General features: G+C 31.9%; 1 protein-coding gene across 6 annotated transcripts in view; it reads left to right on the plus strand.

Moving 5' to 3' along the window:
* The window catches only part of LOC146537559 (uncharacterized), a 161,326-nt gene that overhangs the window by 88,804 nt on the left and 52,995 nt on the right, over positions 1–19,527 (plus strand). For all 6 annotated transcript variants that reach the window (XM_085188252.1, XM_085188250.1, XM_085188253.1 and 3 more), the window contains 3 exons: positions 623–753; positions 1,307–1,858; positions 2,423–2,529. In XM_085188252.1, coding sequence (XP_085044378.1) covers positions 623–753; positions 1,307–1,858; positions 2,423–2,529 — 790 coding nt within the window. The remainder of the gene's footprint in view (positions 1–622; positions 754–1,306; positions 1,859–2,422; positions 2,530–19,527) is intronic.

Raw genomic sequence — 19,527 nt, forward strand, 5'->3', positions numbered from 1 at the left:
ATTTAGGCTAATTTATCTATAATTAATTGTAATATAGAGATATTTATGCCTATGTCCAGCAGTGGACCTTAAAAGGCTGATGGATGGATAGAGATATTTATATTACAATTATGAGCTAGAGGGGTGCTATAATATGTATTTTATATATATATGTTAGAAAAGTATTGTAGTTTTATATATTACATTATATTATATAACTGATTTATAGATCAATAACCTCATAAATGCTTTGACAATTTGTACCCCTGTAATACCTTATATTTTTTTTATTATAATTATGCATTAACTTTCGCGTCAGTCATCAAAGAGGGCTTAATTTATTTTATTTGTGGAAGTTTGCACTGTGACCTTTCAGTTTGTAGTAGAAAAAGATTGACATAATATAAATTACGCTATCGGTGACGTTTTCATGGAAAATAACTGCTACCATATTTTAATAAGCATGCTTAAAAGTTTTATTTTACTTTTACTGAACTAGTACTAATCTAATATGTATTAGTTTGTCATATTGAGCGTTTACCAAAATAAGAATAACTGCACTGTTTTCCGCTATGGGTGTTAATGACATGGAAAATAAACTTTTATATATTATTAAATATGTTTTTTTTCCGTTCTTAACTAGATCTGGATGATGATTCGCCAACGGAACGAGCTCAAAGAATGATTACACCTGAAGTGAGAGGTATATTGAAGTCAGGATCCACTGTGGTGCCTTCGAAGCCCAAGACTTTGGCGAAAGGAGAAAGTTCTGAGGTGTGTTAAAATATTTCTGGTTTATGTAAAAAAAGATTATTTTTTTTGTTGCTTATTGGTTTTAATCGAGTCCACGGTAATATGATCGTAGTGGGTTCGATTATCATTTAGGATTTTTTTCTGCTCTTTTAGACAAAGCGTGCTGTGTCCCGCTATTCAACACGTAATGTTTCGAAAAATTGTCGAAATTGAAGCGGAGTATATTGATACTTATCTGCATTGCGGGAAAATATGTGAATCTTTTGTTTTTACTGTTTTCAACACGTTAAATAGGTTCTATTAGCCTATCTAGTAATTTATTTTAAACTCGCTATTTAACTTTTATAATAGTTTTAATATAAAGAAATTACTCTTTATTAAAAATAGTTTCACTTTAAACTGCATATAGGTAGGGTAGGCAGAGAGAATCGGGCGCCAACCAGCTCCAGGTTGTACTTTTCACCCGAATTAAAGACATTTGATATTGAGTAAGGGAACTGAAAGCAAAGTTATAATTCAACTATATCTCATAACTTATGTAAAACTATCTTGTAAGTTGGTAAATCTTTTCCAGGGTTTAAAAGATGAAGGCATAGATAGTTCATCAGATGACGAATCGTCTGCGTCCAGTGTTTCATCATCAGAGAAAAGCTGTTCCACTTCCGATAGCTCAGACGAACTGCCAGATACAAAACCAAGAAGGTTCCAAAGGAAAAATAATAAACTAAAGTCATCTCGAACCGATTCGGACCTAACTAGACTCCAGGATGCCAGAAAAATACAATTGCCTGGAGCTAATGAGTTTAAAGAACGTCTCGCTCAAGCAAAAAATCCTGACGTTAAAATACCAATTTTAGGGAAATTAGGTCGAAAGCCATCTGAAGATATGAAAGTTGAAGATGATAAAACAAGGTACAGGCGATTCATCAAGAAACTGGACGAGCCCTTACAACTCGGGAAATTACGACGGCCATTGGAAAAAGGTCCGTCGATGGACGAAAAACCACCCATTTTAAAGATTTCGTCCTTAAATCAAGCTGCAAAAAACAAATTCTTTGGATTGGAGCCTAAGAAGGAAAAGAGTATTGATGAGCTCGCGGCTGCTGTGAGGAAATATATACCAGTAGTAAGTATTTTACCTTCACGCACTATACCGCATATTATAGGATTAGCAGAGAGAACCTGGTGCTAAGATAGTTCGTTTATTATTTTCGTTCATTGTTTTCGTCGAATTCTGGAGATATTGCGTGCTGATTGACGATATACGTCGCACTTTTTCTTGTTGTTAGTGAGGATCGAATCTTAAACAGTCGTTAACTCTATTTGTCCGTCGATCGACCAAAAAAGGTAGAACTATGACCTAAAATAGCAGAATGCTGACAAGATTATTCATTAAAATTAATAATATAATAAAATAATTGTGAAGCGTGTGGTTGTAAATGCGACTGTTGTGCTTTTGATCTCTTTGGAATGAAATATTTAATATTTTTATTTTCTCGTTGCGGCTTCAATACAAAGCGTGGCGTTGAGTTCTATTAGTCAATACCTTAAAAAAATTGTAGAGAGTTGGGACCGAGGTGTCTTAACTCTAGATTCCCACTTTGCTATATGCTAATAATATGCTGCTTGAAATTATTAAAAAAAAAATATATAGTTATCACTAAGCACTAAAATATAAAATTTTCTCAAGGTAAGCAAATCAGTGTCGAGTCACGCGATGGAGATAGGCGGGTCGGGGAGCGACGGCGAGTCTAGCGGCGGCAGGGAAGTGCGGCACATCAACACGAGGCGGCACAGGTTAGTTTAAAATATACTATGGACTATATTATAAACGTCACGTATCAAGTTAGGCTTTCAGGACTATTGCACGTTGTTCACTTGGGAAGAAAATCTTCGAAAGTAAGAAAAATCTCTAAAATTAAATATGCACATTTATCTGCAGCTAACTTCAGGGCGGCTGTGAGTCAAAGAAAGATACTAATAAACCTTTGTAGTATTGTTTTTCGTTATCTGTGAAAATTGGAAAGTATTTTTCTAGGATTAGTAAATAAATAGAATTGGTGCACCAGAATTGAACTAATTCTATAGCATGACCTAATTTAATTTGCGACACAAACCTAAATGCTTAATCTAATCTATCCAATAGAATAGTTCTTTTTACATTGAAAGTAAGAAGGGGCTATGTAAAACTTATTTTATGTAAGTAATATAATTGTAATTTAATTATACAACCTACTTTTAATTTTTGAGATTTTAATACCGAATATCAGTATTGAAATCTCAATAATTACAATAAATCACCTCAAGTTTTATTGTTTATTATTTTATTATATCAATAAAAGAAAAAGGATATTTTGGGTGAAATTTAACTTCACAGTGTACAATTTACGTAACGGTATTTTATGGCGTTATAATAGTTAAATTGAAAAAAAAAATAGGCTGTTTGTAAATTCGTCTTTTATTAGTCTTTTTTTTATGTCTCTAAAGTTGTCAATTTGCGACTTATGGTCGAAAATCAACTTTTATCGACCTATTGCCATAATATAATCTTTGCTTTACATTGAAAGCGAAAATTTATTAAAATAATTTAAAGTGTGACATAAAGAACAAATACTGACATAAACATTCATTGATGTTCAATAGATTGTTAATAATAGGGTTCTGAGAATATAACATGTATCTTCAATATTAAAAGGTCAATTGTTTGAATGGGTAATAAATGAAAGGCCCAGTTGTATTTATTCAGCTTTATGCTGTATCCCGCACAAAGCAGGGTAGGCAGAACCAGGTAAGTAGCGGAACTTAACGCCACGCTTTGCCTGGACACCAGAGAAAAAAGAAAGAATTTAAAATATATATTTTAATTTAATTTTCTCGAGTGGGGCTCCACAAACATTCTTCCCTTCCGTGTCCCAGAGTAAGCAGTTCTTAATTATCACTTCTGTTTTATTTTTTACGTAATAATTAAAAGTTCCAGCGCATTATAGTATGACATATCGATTTTCCACTTCACGTTTTAACATTTTGGGTCAAGTGGCGGAAACAATAACATTTATTATATAAATTTTAATTGCATTTTTGCAACGAGCTATGAGGTTAATTCTTCACATATTGATGCAACTGTTATGCAGTCATATGATATAAGAATATTTTATAAATATTACACATTACATACTTTATACAATCTATTCGTTTGAAGATAATATTGCGCATCTTCAAGGCCGATTGAAATTCTTTAAATATCATTACCGTGTCCTCGTTTCTTAGTTACTGTAATTATGATGACGTGATTTTTTTTTATATTATACTAGTTTTTACCTGCGACTTCGCTTACGTGGTCAATGGGAAACATTGATAAAATATGCCAACTGGAAGACAAATGTTGTATAATGCAAACAACTCTATGTTTGTATCGTTTTAAACATTTAATTTTGACTAATATTTTTTTTCCATTTATGGATATTTCAAAAGTTTTCCTTAGTACCTACAATGTACAAGTATTAATCGTAAAGATAAAGGATACCCTTTTTTTTAAGTACTAGCCATTTGTTTAATAATTTAACATCATCGTAGTAAGATCGCCTGAGGTATGACCTCTTCAAATTGTTCTAAAGCAGCGCAATAGTTAAAAAGCCGTTATTCTCAATGAGAACAGCCAAACGCAATGGTGCGTTCAGTAGGTACGATAGCTGTTTTCTTTTTTTTATAATTTCAACCCTAATGAACCAAGCAAAGGAAGTAATATTATAATTTATAACTTTCATAAAGTAAAAGAAAACGTGGGGAAAGTGTAACGAAGTTGCCGTACAAATCTGAAAATAAGCTACCGCCGCAAAACAAATTATAAGTTTTGATGGATTTTTTTTTGGGAACTACATAGCGTAATAAGGTTTTCCAATAAATATCTTAATTCTTATTACATTATTTTATATAAGGTCCATATATTTATTCTATATTTTTTTTGCTCTATGCTGTATCCCGCATTTACCAGGGTAGCAGCAAAGGGAACATAATGATAAAACACTCCGTTCTCCGTTTCCGTCAATTTTTTTGAGACATTGCGTGTTAAGAGGCGGAACTCAATACCGCTACCAAATCTAAGCCTTGTTACCAAAGCGAGGAAATAAAAAAATAATTTTTTTATTACCCCGAGTGGGACTGGGAATTGAATCCATGACTACGTAGCGCTTATATTTTTACATTTATACCTTTACCAATAATAATAATTGATCGTGGAGGTTACAGATTGTAATCCTGAACTAGGTTAATCTACTTTTTTTATTAAACTCTAGTTAAACCGGTTTGTGTAAGCGTGACTTTGACTTCCGAAAGTGATGCAACAATTAATTTCTAACTTTAGTTATATCATAACCTTTAGTAATTTTGAACCTCTATAAAATCAACTAATAAAACGAAATGCGATAAGAAAAAAAAACAAAAGGCAGATATATGATTGTCTTCCGCCTATCATGCCTACTCCTGCTATACGCAGAATACAAGTAAGGTTAAAAATGTACCTATTCTAAAAAATTTTTGATATACGAATCGATTTGTATCGATTTAAATAATTTCTTGCGGTTAAATAATTTCTTTTTAATTGTACCTAGTCAGATATGGTAGTGCAGTGATTATAGCACACTAGGTGTATGGTTAATTTTCACCTATTAGTGTGTATGGAAAGTTTTCAAACGCTTATTAGGGCGAGGTATCCACTTCATTGGCGGATAGTGAAACTCGTGGCTTTTGCTATTTACATATTGGTTATGTATGGAATATATATGGAAAAGGAAATTTATAATTAGATGTGTGCCTTAGTGGTTTTGTATATGTAATTGTATTATATTTTTTTTGTTGGAAAAACAAGTATTATTACTATTTAATAATAAAAAATACAGTTATATATCTTATATATTTAAATAACACAGATACTATAATTTATGTTAACATTTTGTATAATACGTGTGGGTCGGATATATGATTTTTTCATTTTATTTTTCTTTAATATTATACAGCCGACCTTTCCAAAGTTTGTCTTATTGACGCTGTCAAATTTTACCGTTATCACATCTCTCTATTATAAAGTTTTTAGACGTTTGCTAACGGAAAACTTATTCATAACTTTTATATACTTAGTGTTTAAAAAGAAAATAAAAATGATAAAGAATTATTTTAAAACATAATATAATATTCTATAATTTTCAAAATTATTATGTAAACATATTATTAAACATCAGTTCAGCATAGGAACATATTGAAATACAATCCAATTAAATGCAACATGGACGGATAAACTACTGTATTTCAAAGTGAAAATCTCGTTATTTAATTAATGAAAGGTTCGAGGTGCCCATGTGGGTCAAGTACGAGACTCACAATTGGACAGTAAGTTACTATAAAGCCGATGAGTTTTGCTCTCGTTACTTAACTAACTGCAAATTATTATATTTTTTTTTGTTTATTTTTTAACAATGTCACAATAATTGAAAATTATAAGTTCAATTTAGATAAGTACCGTATGTTTTAGGTATTGAAAAATCAGCATTACTTTTTTTCTCGCGTACCAAGGTAGGCAGGTGGAATCCAGTGTTAAGACACTCCGTTGTTTTATCAATATTAATTATGTACTCATGTACATAATTATTGTTGGTTTTTCTCCGTTCCCCAATTTACGACCATTTTTAAGACATTAAGTGACAGTGAGTTCGTGTTGATTGGCGGAAATCGCCGTTGGGTTTTATTCATCACAACGGGCAAATGATAACAATTATTCCCTCTATTGGTGATCGAATCCATAATCATTACATCTAAAGTCAGGCGCTGTTCTATTATGCTATGACGACTTTTAAGTGTTGCATAATTAAGATAAAAAAATAACCCTTGACATCTTTCTCATTATTATTATCATGATTATGACGTCGAAACCACAAACAATGTCACAGTAGGCATTCCTAAGGCATTGTTTGACCCTTTTTCTTGATCTGGTTATATTCTTTACAAGTTTACAATTTGTATTTAATTTTTAACATTTTTAAAGTATTAACTAAGCTATACATTCTCTTTTTGAGATTACAAAGTTTCGGTTGTTTGTTTAAGTTTAAAACTCCCTGGTTCATTTTTTTATACCTTTTCCAAAAATATTATTTTATTTAAAAAAAAAAATAACTGAAAAGTAATATTTTAATCAACTAGGTTGACTATAGCAGGTCGTGTTTGAAGTCAATGCATTAGACATACATACGAGCTATCAACATTTGAATATCAAAGGTTGTCGTATAATGTCATACGCTTTCACTGGCTCGGTGTAATGTGGTCGTGATGCATGCCTTTGCCCCGATGTTTTCGAATATTCACATAACTTTTATCACGTTTTTTTCATAGTAGGTAGTGAGTTTAGGTGACGAAGCCTGCATGACATTACCTACTTACTTGATGCGGTAGGGAAATTTAGTTCCCACACAAAAGTAATATGTGTATTTCAAATAGTAAATTTGTTACTCTAATACAATATTTCATTTTTACCATTTTTGCACATTTTTTTTCTTTCTTAAATCTCATTAAATGCGTTTATTATGTGTTAATATATTGGGTTATATACATCTTTGAAAACTAGATATTTCAAACATTACAGTGTTCCTACACACTTTATGTAAGAAACTAGTGGAAAATAGACACTTCGTTCCCATTATGATATTTGCCGAATTCTGGAGTGGTGTTGAGTGGTGGAACGCCGCGCTTAGCCTTAGAGCGAGGAAATCAAAATATTATTTTTTTTATTTCCCCATGTGGAAATTGAATCCATAACCATCACGGTTACAGTCGCACCCTTACGCCACGACCGCCTTGGTTCCCAGGGTCCTTCTGCCTACCTATATACGCTATGTGCAGGATACAATGTAAAGCAAAAAAAAAAACTAGAAATGTGTCACTAAAGTTAGAGACAAAATAAAATAAATTTACCATTTATATCTATTCTATTTATAAATAAAGGTCTAAAGTAAAAATCCGTGTTATTGTCGCTGAGTCATAACACAAACGAGACTAAGATAGATGATGTCAATTATAGGTGATTTTCAAAGGTTTAACCTTGGAGCTTTTGTTTCTTGTTATTTGAATTAGACATTGACTTTCCTAGTTTGTTTTTTTTAAGTTAAGATAAGCTAAAAATAATACTTATCGTACGTCGTATCATATATCAAATATGTCCAACAATACTCATAGTTAAAAAAAATATCTAAGTAAATTAGAAATAACATAATAGCTTCAAATATTATTACATATAGATTAAGATAAAAACTAAAGAACAATAATAATAATTTGTCATTACAAATTACAAAAGAACGAACCTACTTTTTTGTATTCGGATCACACGCGAACAATATCGCAGTAATTATACATTACACAATACGTGTAGATACCGAGTGGCCCACAAACCTAGCTGTTGTAACGCGGGTAATTGCTCGCCGATATGGATCTCATTTTGATTTTTGATTTCTATGAATCATAGATCACAATGGGTCGAGCGTAATCGTTTTTAGATTATTTCATAGTTAATCTGAAGTTATATAAATATTACCAGATAGATTAGAGAGAGAAAAAAATCACTATTGAGACAAGACACAGAGTGTAAATACACTCAAATTCTCATTTTCCGCTGAATTGTCGTGACATCGCCATGTTGTATGACGGAACTGAACACCGAGGCTGTTAATAGCTTAACTTAATTAGCGAAAATAATTTATAAATTACTTCGTGTAGAGATCTAAACATAGCGCTTATAGTTAGATGCTATTAAATCATAGAAAGAATTTTGATAGATAGCTGTTGGACGCTCTTTAAGAAAATTCAATTTAAAACTTATTCTTCAACTTCTTCATACGATATTGGAAGCTCGCGAAATATCTTTTGGCAATTAATTACAACCGATCGCGATATCATAATGATTTAGATTGATGAATAGAAGCGGTAGCTTTGATTTCAACTTATGTTATATTAAATTTTATTGTTATTTAAAATTATGTTCTTTTTATATAAATGTTTTTTTTTTTATTTTTAATTTGACGGCGGTGTGTTGATGTTTATGAAACTCAGTGATAGACAGAAATTTTGAGTTCAGTGACATCCACGGGTTATTGCTGGGCGTAGTAAAAAGAAATATATATCGTTATTAATATCGTTCATAATATTAAATGCTATACTTAAATTTAAGTCATTATTTTAGGTTGATTTTCTTTCTCAGCTTAACTATGTACAATTTATGTTAAGTTAATTGCAGAAAAATATTGTTATAATATATCATCTCTATTAATTTTGGAACTAATTCACTAAAATTACCCGGCGTGACTATACATAAGTGAATAATTTTAAATATCTACTGATGCTTAAGCAAGGCAATTTAGGTTAATATCAAAAACCAACAAATTTATCTTAATGTCTGCAACTGCATTGACGTAGTAGAGGCGTATTTGACGATGTTTTTGTATGAGTATGAAATAATTTTAATTATGAACGTAGGATATAAAAGTCTAGTTAGAGAAATAACAGAGTTGGGTTTCGCCACTCAGTACAGTGACTTTAAATAATTGGAAAACAAGTTAATATTTTAGGAAATAATTGGAAAGCTAGCTAGCTTGGCTAGCCAGGATTATGTAGAAGAAGATGGCTTAAATATTTATAAAATAACAATAAAATTGTTAAAAATATAATTGAAAATTTATATCACTGAGTCAAATTTTATTATGTGACCGTTGCCTAAATATAAAAAGATTTAATTAAAAATATATACCTATCACAGGTAACTAAATTTTTCCTTGATTGAATACCTACTTACAGTAAATAAAGATAATTATTTTTTTGTTCAAAACAATCAATGGGTGGCATGTCTCTTGAAGTTAGCCATTGTGTTTCATGCTGACGATTAGACAGAGATGTTGACAATGTCATGCATTCGATGTACCCAAGGCTTTCCGTTACAACCATAATCGTCCAGGAAACGTTTATAGTAAACTTATATAATACAAGCTTTACTATCATTGTCCGTTATTGGTTTTAGTTCCGTGGTTTTAGTTCGCCTTGTAGTGATCAAAGAATGCATTTGTATCACAAGATTTCCTAAAAAGGAATTTTGCACACTCCAGAAGTTAATGCTTAAAGTTACTGAGATTTATTGTTGACAAAGAAATTTGTATTCATCCATACTATGTAATTGATTAAAGAACAGGTTAACAGTTAATAAATAAATTTGAAATTTGATAACAATTTGAGAAACAAGTTTTACATGTTAAGAATATTATAGTAGGTAGGTTATAGCAGGTATTATAGATGTTTCTTTTCCTTTATTAGATACAAATTTTTCGCGATCTCTCAGCATCTTAACTTTACAATTTATCTAGATCCGCACTTAGTTCGAAAATGTCTAGACATTTATCTAACTTAATTCTGTTTCATTATCTCAGCCATTTTTCATTCGAATTTTCTAAAATTTTATCTTTTCCTAGTTAATGCAATCGATTTAAACCTGAGGTCATAAACACTGTCATGAATCAACCTTGCCAGACTTCTGTGTCTAGACTGAGTCTAGACTAGTACGCTCAAGTGTTTAAAGCGCCCCGTGGACCTTAATGTTGTGTGCGATAATTTGGTCTTATCCAAAGCTGGGTTTTATGATATAAAGTTACTTGATAATTAAAGAAGCTAACATTTAATATAATGTAGTTGAAAATGGTCGCTCATAGTTTTCTATTAATTATAGAGTTTTGGAATAATGAATAAGAGTTTTTGTTTTCGTATGCAATGATAACAATTTAAATAACATATTAACATACATGTTATTTATGTAGTTTTATTAGTTATTTTTTTTAAAGTAATTATTTTGAAGGAGTGATAAGTTCTGAATCGATTAAATTTAAAATTAAAATTGAGCGAAAAAAGCACCTTCTGTAATATCAGTCAACCGCAGAAAAATGTGTTGCGTCACTTCACAGTCGGTGAATTTGAAACATGACTCTTATGTTTTAAGATTAAAACTCTATCTAGCGTAAGTTTTATACTTTCGGTTTCAACAGAAATATGTAATGCGTTAGTGTCGGCGCACGCTGCGCTGCACTGATTCCATTTTACCTCGTACGCAATCTGTTATGCCTTTGCGAATGTAGGTTAATGTCTCTGAGATCGGCTACTCATGTACTTGTCCACTTCAATTGCCAGTTTCAATGATAATTTATAATGCATGGTATATTAGAACCGCTTGAAGCTTCTGGTTGAGACAAGTGTCTATTAGACACTATTATTAGCATTTTCGAGATTTCCACGCAATGCTTCCAGAGTTAGGCGAAAAAGGCGAACGAAGTGTCTTAACACTAAGTTCCCTCAACCTCCTTGTGTGTGTGTGGGATACCGCGTGAAGCTCCATATCTGTAATGTGATGATGATGATACATTTGAATGTATTTATTGTAAATTAGTTAATCTTATCTTATTATTACTTAATAGGCAGGCCTTGTATATTAGAGGGAACATTATGGGACCGGCTTTCGGTATAATCGAAAAGGCAATAAAAAAACGATCGTGACATGTCATTCGTTTCCCTAATCACGGACAACTCGTCGATGTTCCCACGTTTTCGTTAATATTTTTTCTCTATTCTATTATATCTTTCAGTTAAAAGAACTACAGTAAGTGAAGTCTTATTCTTTTTTTACTATATTTAAATATTTCCACTTCAAATTTTAAATTCGCTTGTAATATATTATGACATATATTTTTTTTATGAAAATGCCAAAGTTTAATACTTTGCCATTTAGACGTTGCGACCGCACGTGTTCCAGAAAGGCTGGCGGAGCGATGCTCAAAGGTCAAACATTGAATAGAATCTCGCAGATGCGTTTTACACAATAGAGCCCGCTAACAATAATTCAGCATCACTTGCGTAAATCAGGAAGAGCCTGGACTATATACTCGTATGTAGAGATGCATTGGTTACGACGGTTACTTCTTACTTGTCTTTCAATACGTATTGAACATGATTGTTGCTTCTATTGAATATATATCACATCCTGCTTATACTTAAATGTGGTCCATTGTACTGTAGCTGCTGTTACATCGATAGCCTCTACCGTAGAGTTCGTCATTGTCTATTGAAATATCTTCTTTTAGCTTTGTTTTTGAATAATGCTACTTTGTAAGCTATATCTTGTGAATATCTTTTACGATTGTTCATGTTATACACGAATATTTTGTAATTGATAATCAAATGGCCTATCTGTTAAAATGAGGAGTATAAATAAAAATATTAATTTTGTTAATTATTTTATTGCTTTCTGGCGACCTTTTTAATTTTCATAACTCGTTTCCTAGAAGATATCAAGATATCAATATTATAATAGCTTATTTTAAAATAAATCCTTTGAAGTTTTTCAAAGAAAAAATTACATACCTTAGATAAGATTTAATTAAACATATTTTTTTAAATATTACTCATGTACTGATAAGATAATTAAAAAAAAATACAAACACCAAACAAGATGCTAAGTTACGAGTACATATTCGTGTAACATAATTCCATTGCGTCATCAATGAAAGTAATAATAAATTATAGAATATTTATTATACAAACCTACTATACTCTTAAGACGTGAACGATTAACATTACCATTTTAGTGCACTACGTATACGAGTATGAGAACAAACTAAACGAGAATACGAGTTGTTTGTTTACGTGTATGTTGTAGTACGTCCGCGTGTAGGTAACGGACCATTAAGAAGCCGCGGGGCGCCTCCACGGCCGGCCCCGACTGCGGCACAGCCAGCCAGCCAGTCGCGCGCGGCGTACGCGACCGCTCGCACCGTGACGCCAGCTCCTGACAGCTCATGGCATATCCTCATAATAAACAAAATATATCCAACAATAAGAGAATTAGTCGCTTATATTAACTTCCCAGTGCTTACGAAGATATGAGACGTTGAATTCGGTTCGGAACGACAGATCGATAGAGCGGTCCCGATCTCTAGCGGAGTTCAGCAATATTTCGGTGCAATATGTTTCACTTTGCAATCAATTGTAGAGTTAATAGATACTGACTCTACTTCTGTCTAAGGACAAGGACTGACCGCAAGTTCGTTACAAGTGCAGTGCTCGTGATAATGGATTTCCTTGATCGATTACTATATTAGCTTCAGCTTGTTTTAATTCTTTGACCAGAGTAAGTACATGTGTTTACAAATATAATACACACCTCACGAATTGTTTATGTTTTGTATTTCTCTCGGTTCGTTTATATATGGCTTTTATCTATTTGTTAGTAGTTTTAAGCTATTTGATATTAAAAAGTCGCTATACAGCTGTTTCGTTATTAGTTAAGTGTTATGTCGATAATTATTGCGATAATTGCGCTATCTATATTTTCGCATGTCTTACATCGAACGAATCCATTTTTTCGTTTCCTCGTGCGACTGATATTGTTTGTGTGTGTGAGAAAGTATTGTTGTAGTCGCTACCCCGGCTGACTGTGAACTTGAAGGGTGCGTTACCCTCTAAATTGTATGTCTAACAGGACGGGATTTCGATGAGTTCAAAGTGCTTGCGTATTCACAGTTTTGAGAGGATTGTGTAGATTAGAGATATGTTCTTCCTATTTTATAGTTAAATAGTATAAATATCAAATAAAATGTTAAAGTAGAATTTAATTTTCCATCTCTTTGATAAGGTCTTCTAAGTGCAACTATTTTTTTGGAAAAAGTTTATTCAATTCGCGATTATATTCAATTTGATCAATATATTTGTAATTTTAAGTACCTAATAGACTAGAATATTAATTATGAAATTAAAAATGAGCTAACAAACTGTTAAATTAGAAAGAGCAGTCGTAAAATCATCACGTCTTATCTAATAATGGCACGCGACAACTGGCAACTGTGCAACAAGGACTTTCACTATCGATATATTATATCTGCTATAAGGAACGGTTGTTCATACATATCAGACAATAGGTCACTTTCTAGTGTCCGTTAGGTTCCCTGTACATTAGGTTCTTAAAGAGAAATTGTATACAACATAATTAATCATTTTTGTTAATGAAGCCTTTTGATGTTTAAAATGAAGGATTTTTGTTAAATAAATAACCAGCTTATTGATCGTTTATTAGAAATTTTGAGTGGCGGAACTTAACGCGCTTTGTCTCGATAATTAGGTAAAAAAAAAATGAAAAATTTGAATATTTAATTTCTTCGAGTGGGAATCGAACCCACAACCTGTCGCTTTTACACGCTTATGCATTGACGCCACGACTGGCCTCAATTCAAGAAATTTACTTTTTTGTCGTATTTTATTGATTTGTACATGCCAAATACGGCTGATACATATTCAGTGCATGAGTTGCGGATCCAAGGAAGGCGGTCAGATCTCGATTGGTTCGACTCATGAGTTTCACTGCTTTCGTATTCCAGGAAGTTAGTGAGCTTTTCCTATGAATATATTTCCGCATTGATACTAATAATTGTTATTATATGGTTTTTTTATTATTATTTGTTATGGTCATTAAACCTAATTAGAAGTACAGCTGAACGTACTACCGCTTCTAAAGACGACAATTATATATTTCGTTTTGTATAGATATTATATAAATATAGGTAGGTGCATGTACATTAATTTAATGTCGGGTTAATTACTAATTGATATCTCTCTGTGTGCCGATTATTTAATTGCATTCGCAATAACTGTAGTGACTACCGCAATGCAGGATAACACATAGCAAAACACGATATGAATAACATCCTTTAATTATGGTATTATATTGAGATCCTTATTAAAACAAATAGTGTAATTTTTAATTACATGTTTTAAACATAATATTAGATATTTCTTTTTTTGTCTATTGCTGTCACAGAACCCTTTTCTACGATCATATGCTGTCAACCGTGACTCAGGTTTTTCGTCACCGGCGAACGCTCGACTGAATGATAGTTGATTTTATGTTTATTTCTTAAAATATAAGGTTACAAAACCGCATCAACTACAATAGATCATTTACAAAATGTTTATTGTTGCTTTTCCTAATTAAATTACTTTTTGTATTAATATTTAGAAGTAATATAACTATATCAGACTAAAACAAAGGACATGAAATACCTCTGTCTCGTCTCTTAATATACTGTCCTTCATATAGCTACATAGAGTTAATTTCTGAACTTTAATCCGAGTTTTTTGCAGCAGCTAATTTTCAACTGTAGCTTTCGAATGTTAATTTGCCGACTTTTTATTAAATTACAAAATGTAAATGAAATTTGTGGTTCACTTTGAGTGAAGTCACGTCCCAAGGCTGGATGGATGGTCACGTCTTGTAATTTGTTTAGCTAGCGTATATTACATTTAACCTTAAAATATATACCTTTATAAAAAGTTTTTTCTTTGCGCGTTCCAGAGAAAATCTGGTTTAGCTAAGTAGACTAGCCGTTCTCACGGCCGTAGGCACGTTGCGCCTATTTTTATTAGCCTGGAAAAAATTAAATAATTTGTATATAAAAACATATCTATATAATGTAGATAAAGCGAATAATCCTAAAAATATCTAAAATATTCCTATAAATATCTAAAACTGACATCAAAAATAAAAGAAATAGCTTCGAAACAGTATTCGAGTTTCATATTTCAGTGTAACGATTGAAGTGTTTAACTATAGGTGTGTCCAAATTAAGCTCCTCTCGGTAATTAACCAGCACGCCGCTACTAGGGTTGTCTTCCGTGCCTATATTTACTTTGTTGATTGACTTATACTCAAAGCTGTCTGTCTATTTTGGTTTTTGTGGTTGTGATTTCCGTTACACAGGGCTTTTGTCTTGTGGGGGGTTATGTTTCGACTCTACTTGTTTTACAAATAATGAGTGTTTATGAGTGAGTTACATGAGCTTATTTTAGAAAAAATAAAATTATGAATATAATGAAAAGTATAAAATATTTAGTATTTTCATTTTCTCGCTTTGGTAGTGGAGGTGGAAGCGTGGCGTTGAGTTCTGCCACTCAGCAAGCAATGCCTCCAGAATATGGCGGGAAGTGGGGTATAGAAGTGTCTTAATGGGAGCAGAGTGACTTAACACTAGGTTTCCAGGTTCTCTCTGCCTACCGTGCTATGTGAGGGATACAGCGTGAAGCTAAACAAATATCTTTTTGTTTTTTTTATATAAAGAACTCTAAAATATAATAACTTTTCGTATCTATGCAACTATGTATTTCTATGTCGTAAATATTTGTATGTTGTGAGTATTAAATGTACAAATTAGTAATAGTTACGTACAGTCATTTTTATGTACTGGCACACGTGTTTTCTAATCTTTAGGAATCTATGTTGTATAATTTTATTATGAAACGACCTTATCGCAACTCGCTTTTTGCTACCAGCTACTTTATTTAATTACCATGGTTATATGTAACCAATGTATAAATTATATTATTAAATTCAGGATATCGAGACATAGCCTACTTTAACGTAATTATAATAATATTTTCTTGTTTCTTATAATTTTTATTATTAATTTTATGTAAGTAACGTAAAAATGTATTTCTTTTGGTATTAAGTTATTAAACGTAATGTCGATGTAAAGCACTTTCGATATTGAAACTGGTTATTCATTTTGAGTGTGAGAAAGAAAATTTACATAAATTAATCTATATATATAAAAGGACTTGTCCTCACTGACTGAGGTAAGACGCGCGCACAGCCGTAACCGCTGATGATAGAAACGTGGAATTTCGACATATGTTTACTTTTATAATCTGGACATCCACTAAGAAGGGATTTTGAAAAATTTTAACCCTAAAGGGGTGAAATAGGGGTTCAAAGTTTGTACGGAAAAAAATTTTAATCGGCACCGATTTTTATAAAATTTGAAATTTAGATATTTAAAAGTATTTAATTGAACACGTGTTTCATGGTTTTTTAGAATTCAGCCCCTAAGGGTGCATATAAGGGGTTGAAAGTTTGTATGGAAAAATCTTTAAATCGCCACCGATTTTTATAAAATTTGAAATTTAGACTCTTAAAAATATTTCATTGAACACATGTTTCATGGGTTATTAGAATTCATCCCTAAATACGCAAGCGAAGCTGCGCGCGTCCGCTAGTATTTAATAAAGTTTAATAATATTTCATTTAAAAAAAATGGTTTTATTAAAACAAAAATCGTTTGTAACTACCCATATTATTTCTCCAACCTGTATAAAGGGATCAATGTTGTTTTATTAGTGAGTGAAGCAAGTATAGAACGTCGCCGTAGGGCTAAGCGTGCGTATCTCGTTGAAGTGCCACGCCCACTGGATATTACGCGCATGCGGTCTTCGCAATCTACGAAACGCATTTACCAACTAGTGATGGCCATGCTTCAAAACATTTTTCATTATTTATTAATCTAAATGAGATGTGTAAAATTTATTAGTTGCAGGCACAACACTAGCGCTGCTTGTACTTGCCATAAGTAAAGGCATAAAACTTGTTTGACATTCATTATTTTATTTATTTATTATGTTCGTAATAATTAAATGTTACATTATTTATTAAATATTACTTGTAATTATTATATAAATTATATATAATGTTTTCGAGTAATTGCAAATAACTACTCAACTCAACTAAACTTACTTATATGTTATTTTATGATAAAATTACTTAAAATGGTGTCATATTACCACGTACAGTAAATGCATAAATTGAGATAAGAGTAATAGACATTACCTGTAATATATACAATAGTCATAAAATTTAGAACATATTTTTATCGTATAAACTAAACTACACTATTCTGCGCCAATGCAGAATCCAGAAAACGCATTGCGATTTAAATCGTACAATCAAAATGCCCTTTCAAGTTTATTAAGTTAATGGAGTGTATTTATTTATATATGATACTTAGATAAAAAATGGTTTTTGCTTATTATACTATTTATATTAATTAGCCTCCAGAATTTCCTCTGCCTACCCTGCTATGTGCGTAATACAGCGTAAAGCTGTAAGCTTAAAAAATACTTTTTAAAAGCTCAGTTTTAGCGAAAGAAAAATTACATAAAAAAATATTATGATTTTTCCTTCCATATGTAATTGAAGACGTCCCCATGTGTACGTTGACAATGAAACGCGGCCTGCATAAATGTAAACAAAGCGACATGTTTATCAATATGATTATATAAGCGTGTCGGGTGAGTAGATAGATTACCGCGCTTCAACAGGCTTGAAGGGCGGTAATCGGGTACAAGAGCTTGCTATGTATTTCTTAAGTATTTTTTAAGCTATATGTATTTTGTACTTCTTAAGTATTTATTTTTCTTGTTAGACCCTATATCCCGCACACAGCAGGATAGGCAGAGGGAACCTAGTGTTAAGTCACTCACTTAGAAGCATTTCGTTTTGTGTGGTGGAACTCAACGCCGTACTTTTCCTTGAAACCAGAGCGAAGAAAATGTAAATATAAATTTAAATAAATATTTCTTCTATTTCCTCGAGTGGAGTTAGAACCCACAGCCAGTAGCGTTTAAGTATTTTTAAGAATGCGACAAAGATCGCAATTGCTTACTTCTTTAATGTTTTTAATATTTTAGTCCTTTGATGTCATTTTCTGTATGTGCATATAGAGATGACGCAATCTTACGTAATTATTATATTTGTTATCTTATATACTAGCGAACTGATCGAACGTGTCAAGTTAAATATTGACTATATAAAGAACTAGGTAAAGCTAGCCATAGTCCTGTGGCATACTCACGTCGTACACTCTATAATTGTACTTTGAAATGTTTTTAAAGATATCTTTGTACTAAATGTATCTACAGAAAAACATTTTTTTACTTTAACTTCACTAGAATATCACCACTAATATATTTATTTCACAATTCCCTTTGGTCAAAGATGAAATGTCAAAAATTGTTTATTTAAAAAAAAAAACCTATCAGCTTATTGGTACCTCACAAAATACCAGCAATTTAGAAACGATATGTCATATCTTCGAATGAAATCACGTTCAATACTTACAGATATAATTTGTTGTGGTCACGTAATACATAATAGTATATCGAAGTGACCTGCTCTTGCGGTGTACACTATAGTGCATCTAACCGCGAATTTATCGCCATTGATTTTGTTTGTATATTACTCGTATGTTGAACAGATTTTAGGTTCCCTGATGTTGTCTAAATTGGAAATTATGTATTTTGTTATTATATAAAAGCTTTTTGGATTTTTTGTTATAATTGTCTATTATTAAGCCGTCGTTGCGCAGGGGTTTAAGTGTGTGACTGTAACGCGATGGTTGTAAGTTCAGTTCCCACTTGGCGTAATTAAATATTTTCATGTCTTCGCTTTGGTACCAAGACTAAAGCGCGGCCTCTAGTTCTGCCACTCAACACGCAATGTCGCGAATATTCGACGGGAAGGTGAGAACGGAGTATTTTGACATCAGGTTCCCTCTGCCTACTTTGTAAAATGCGAGATACGGCATGAAGCTGGTTAATTATTAATTTATTTCCTTAATCTGGAATTTTTAATTCATAAAAATGGAGCACAACTTAAAATCCACTTATCTGTAATCTTTTTAAGTCATTAAATTAGTATGAAAGCGCTGACGACGCGGACCAGTTAACTACTCTATTAAAATGAAATAAAAGGAGTGTATAACAAGAAGCATTTATAGATGAGAAATAATGAATGAACTATAAAAAAGCAATGCTATCCACGAACAGCAATTACATGTTCTTATAGAACTTTACATGGTACATAGCCCATGTTATGTGTAAATTAAATACATTAAATCAACAAAAAAA

The sequence above is a fragment of the Heliconius melpomene genome, chromosome 7 (assembly GCF_056956725.1).
Source record: "Heliconius melpomene rosina isolate 202511_hmr_F chromosome 7, ASM5695672v1, whole genome shotgun sequence".
Classification (NCBI taxonomy): domain Eukaryota; kingdom Metazoa; phylum Arthropoda; class Insecta; order Lepidoptera; family Nymphalidae; genus Heliconius; species Heliconius melpomene.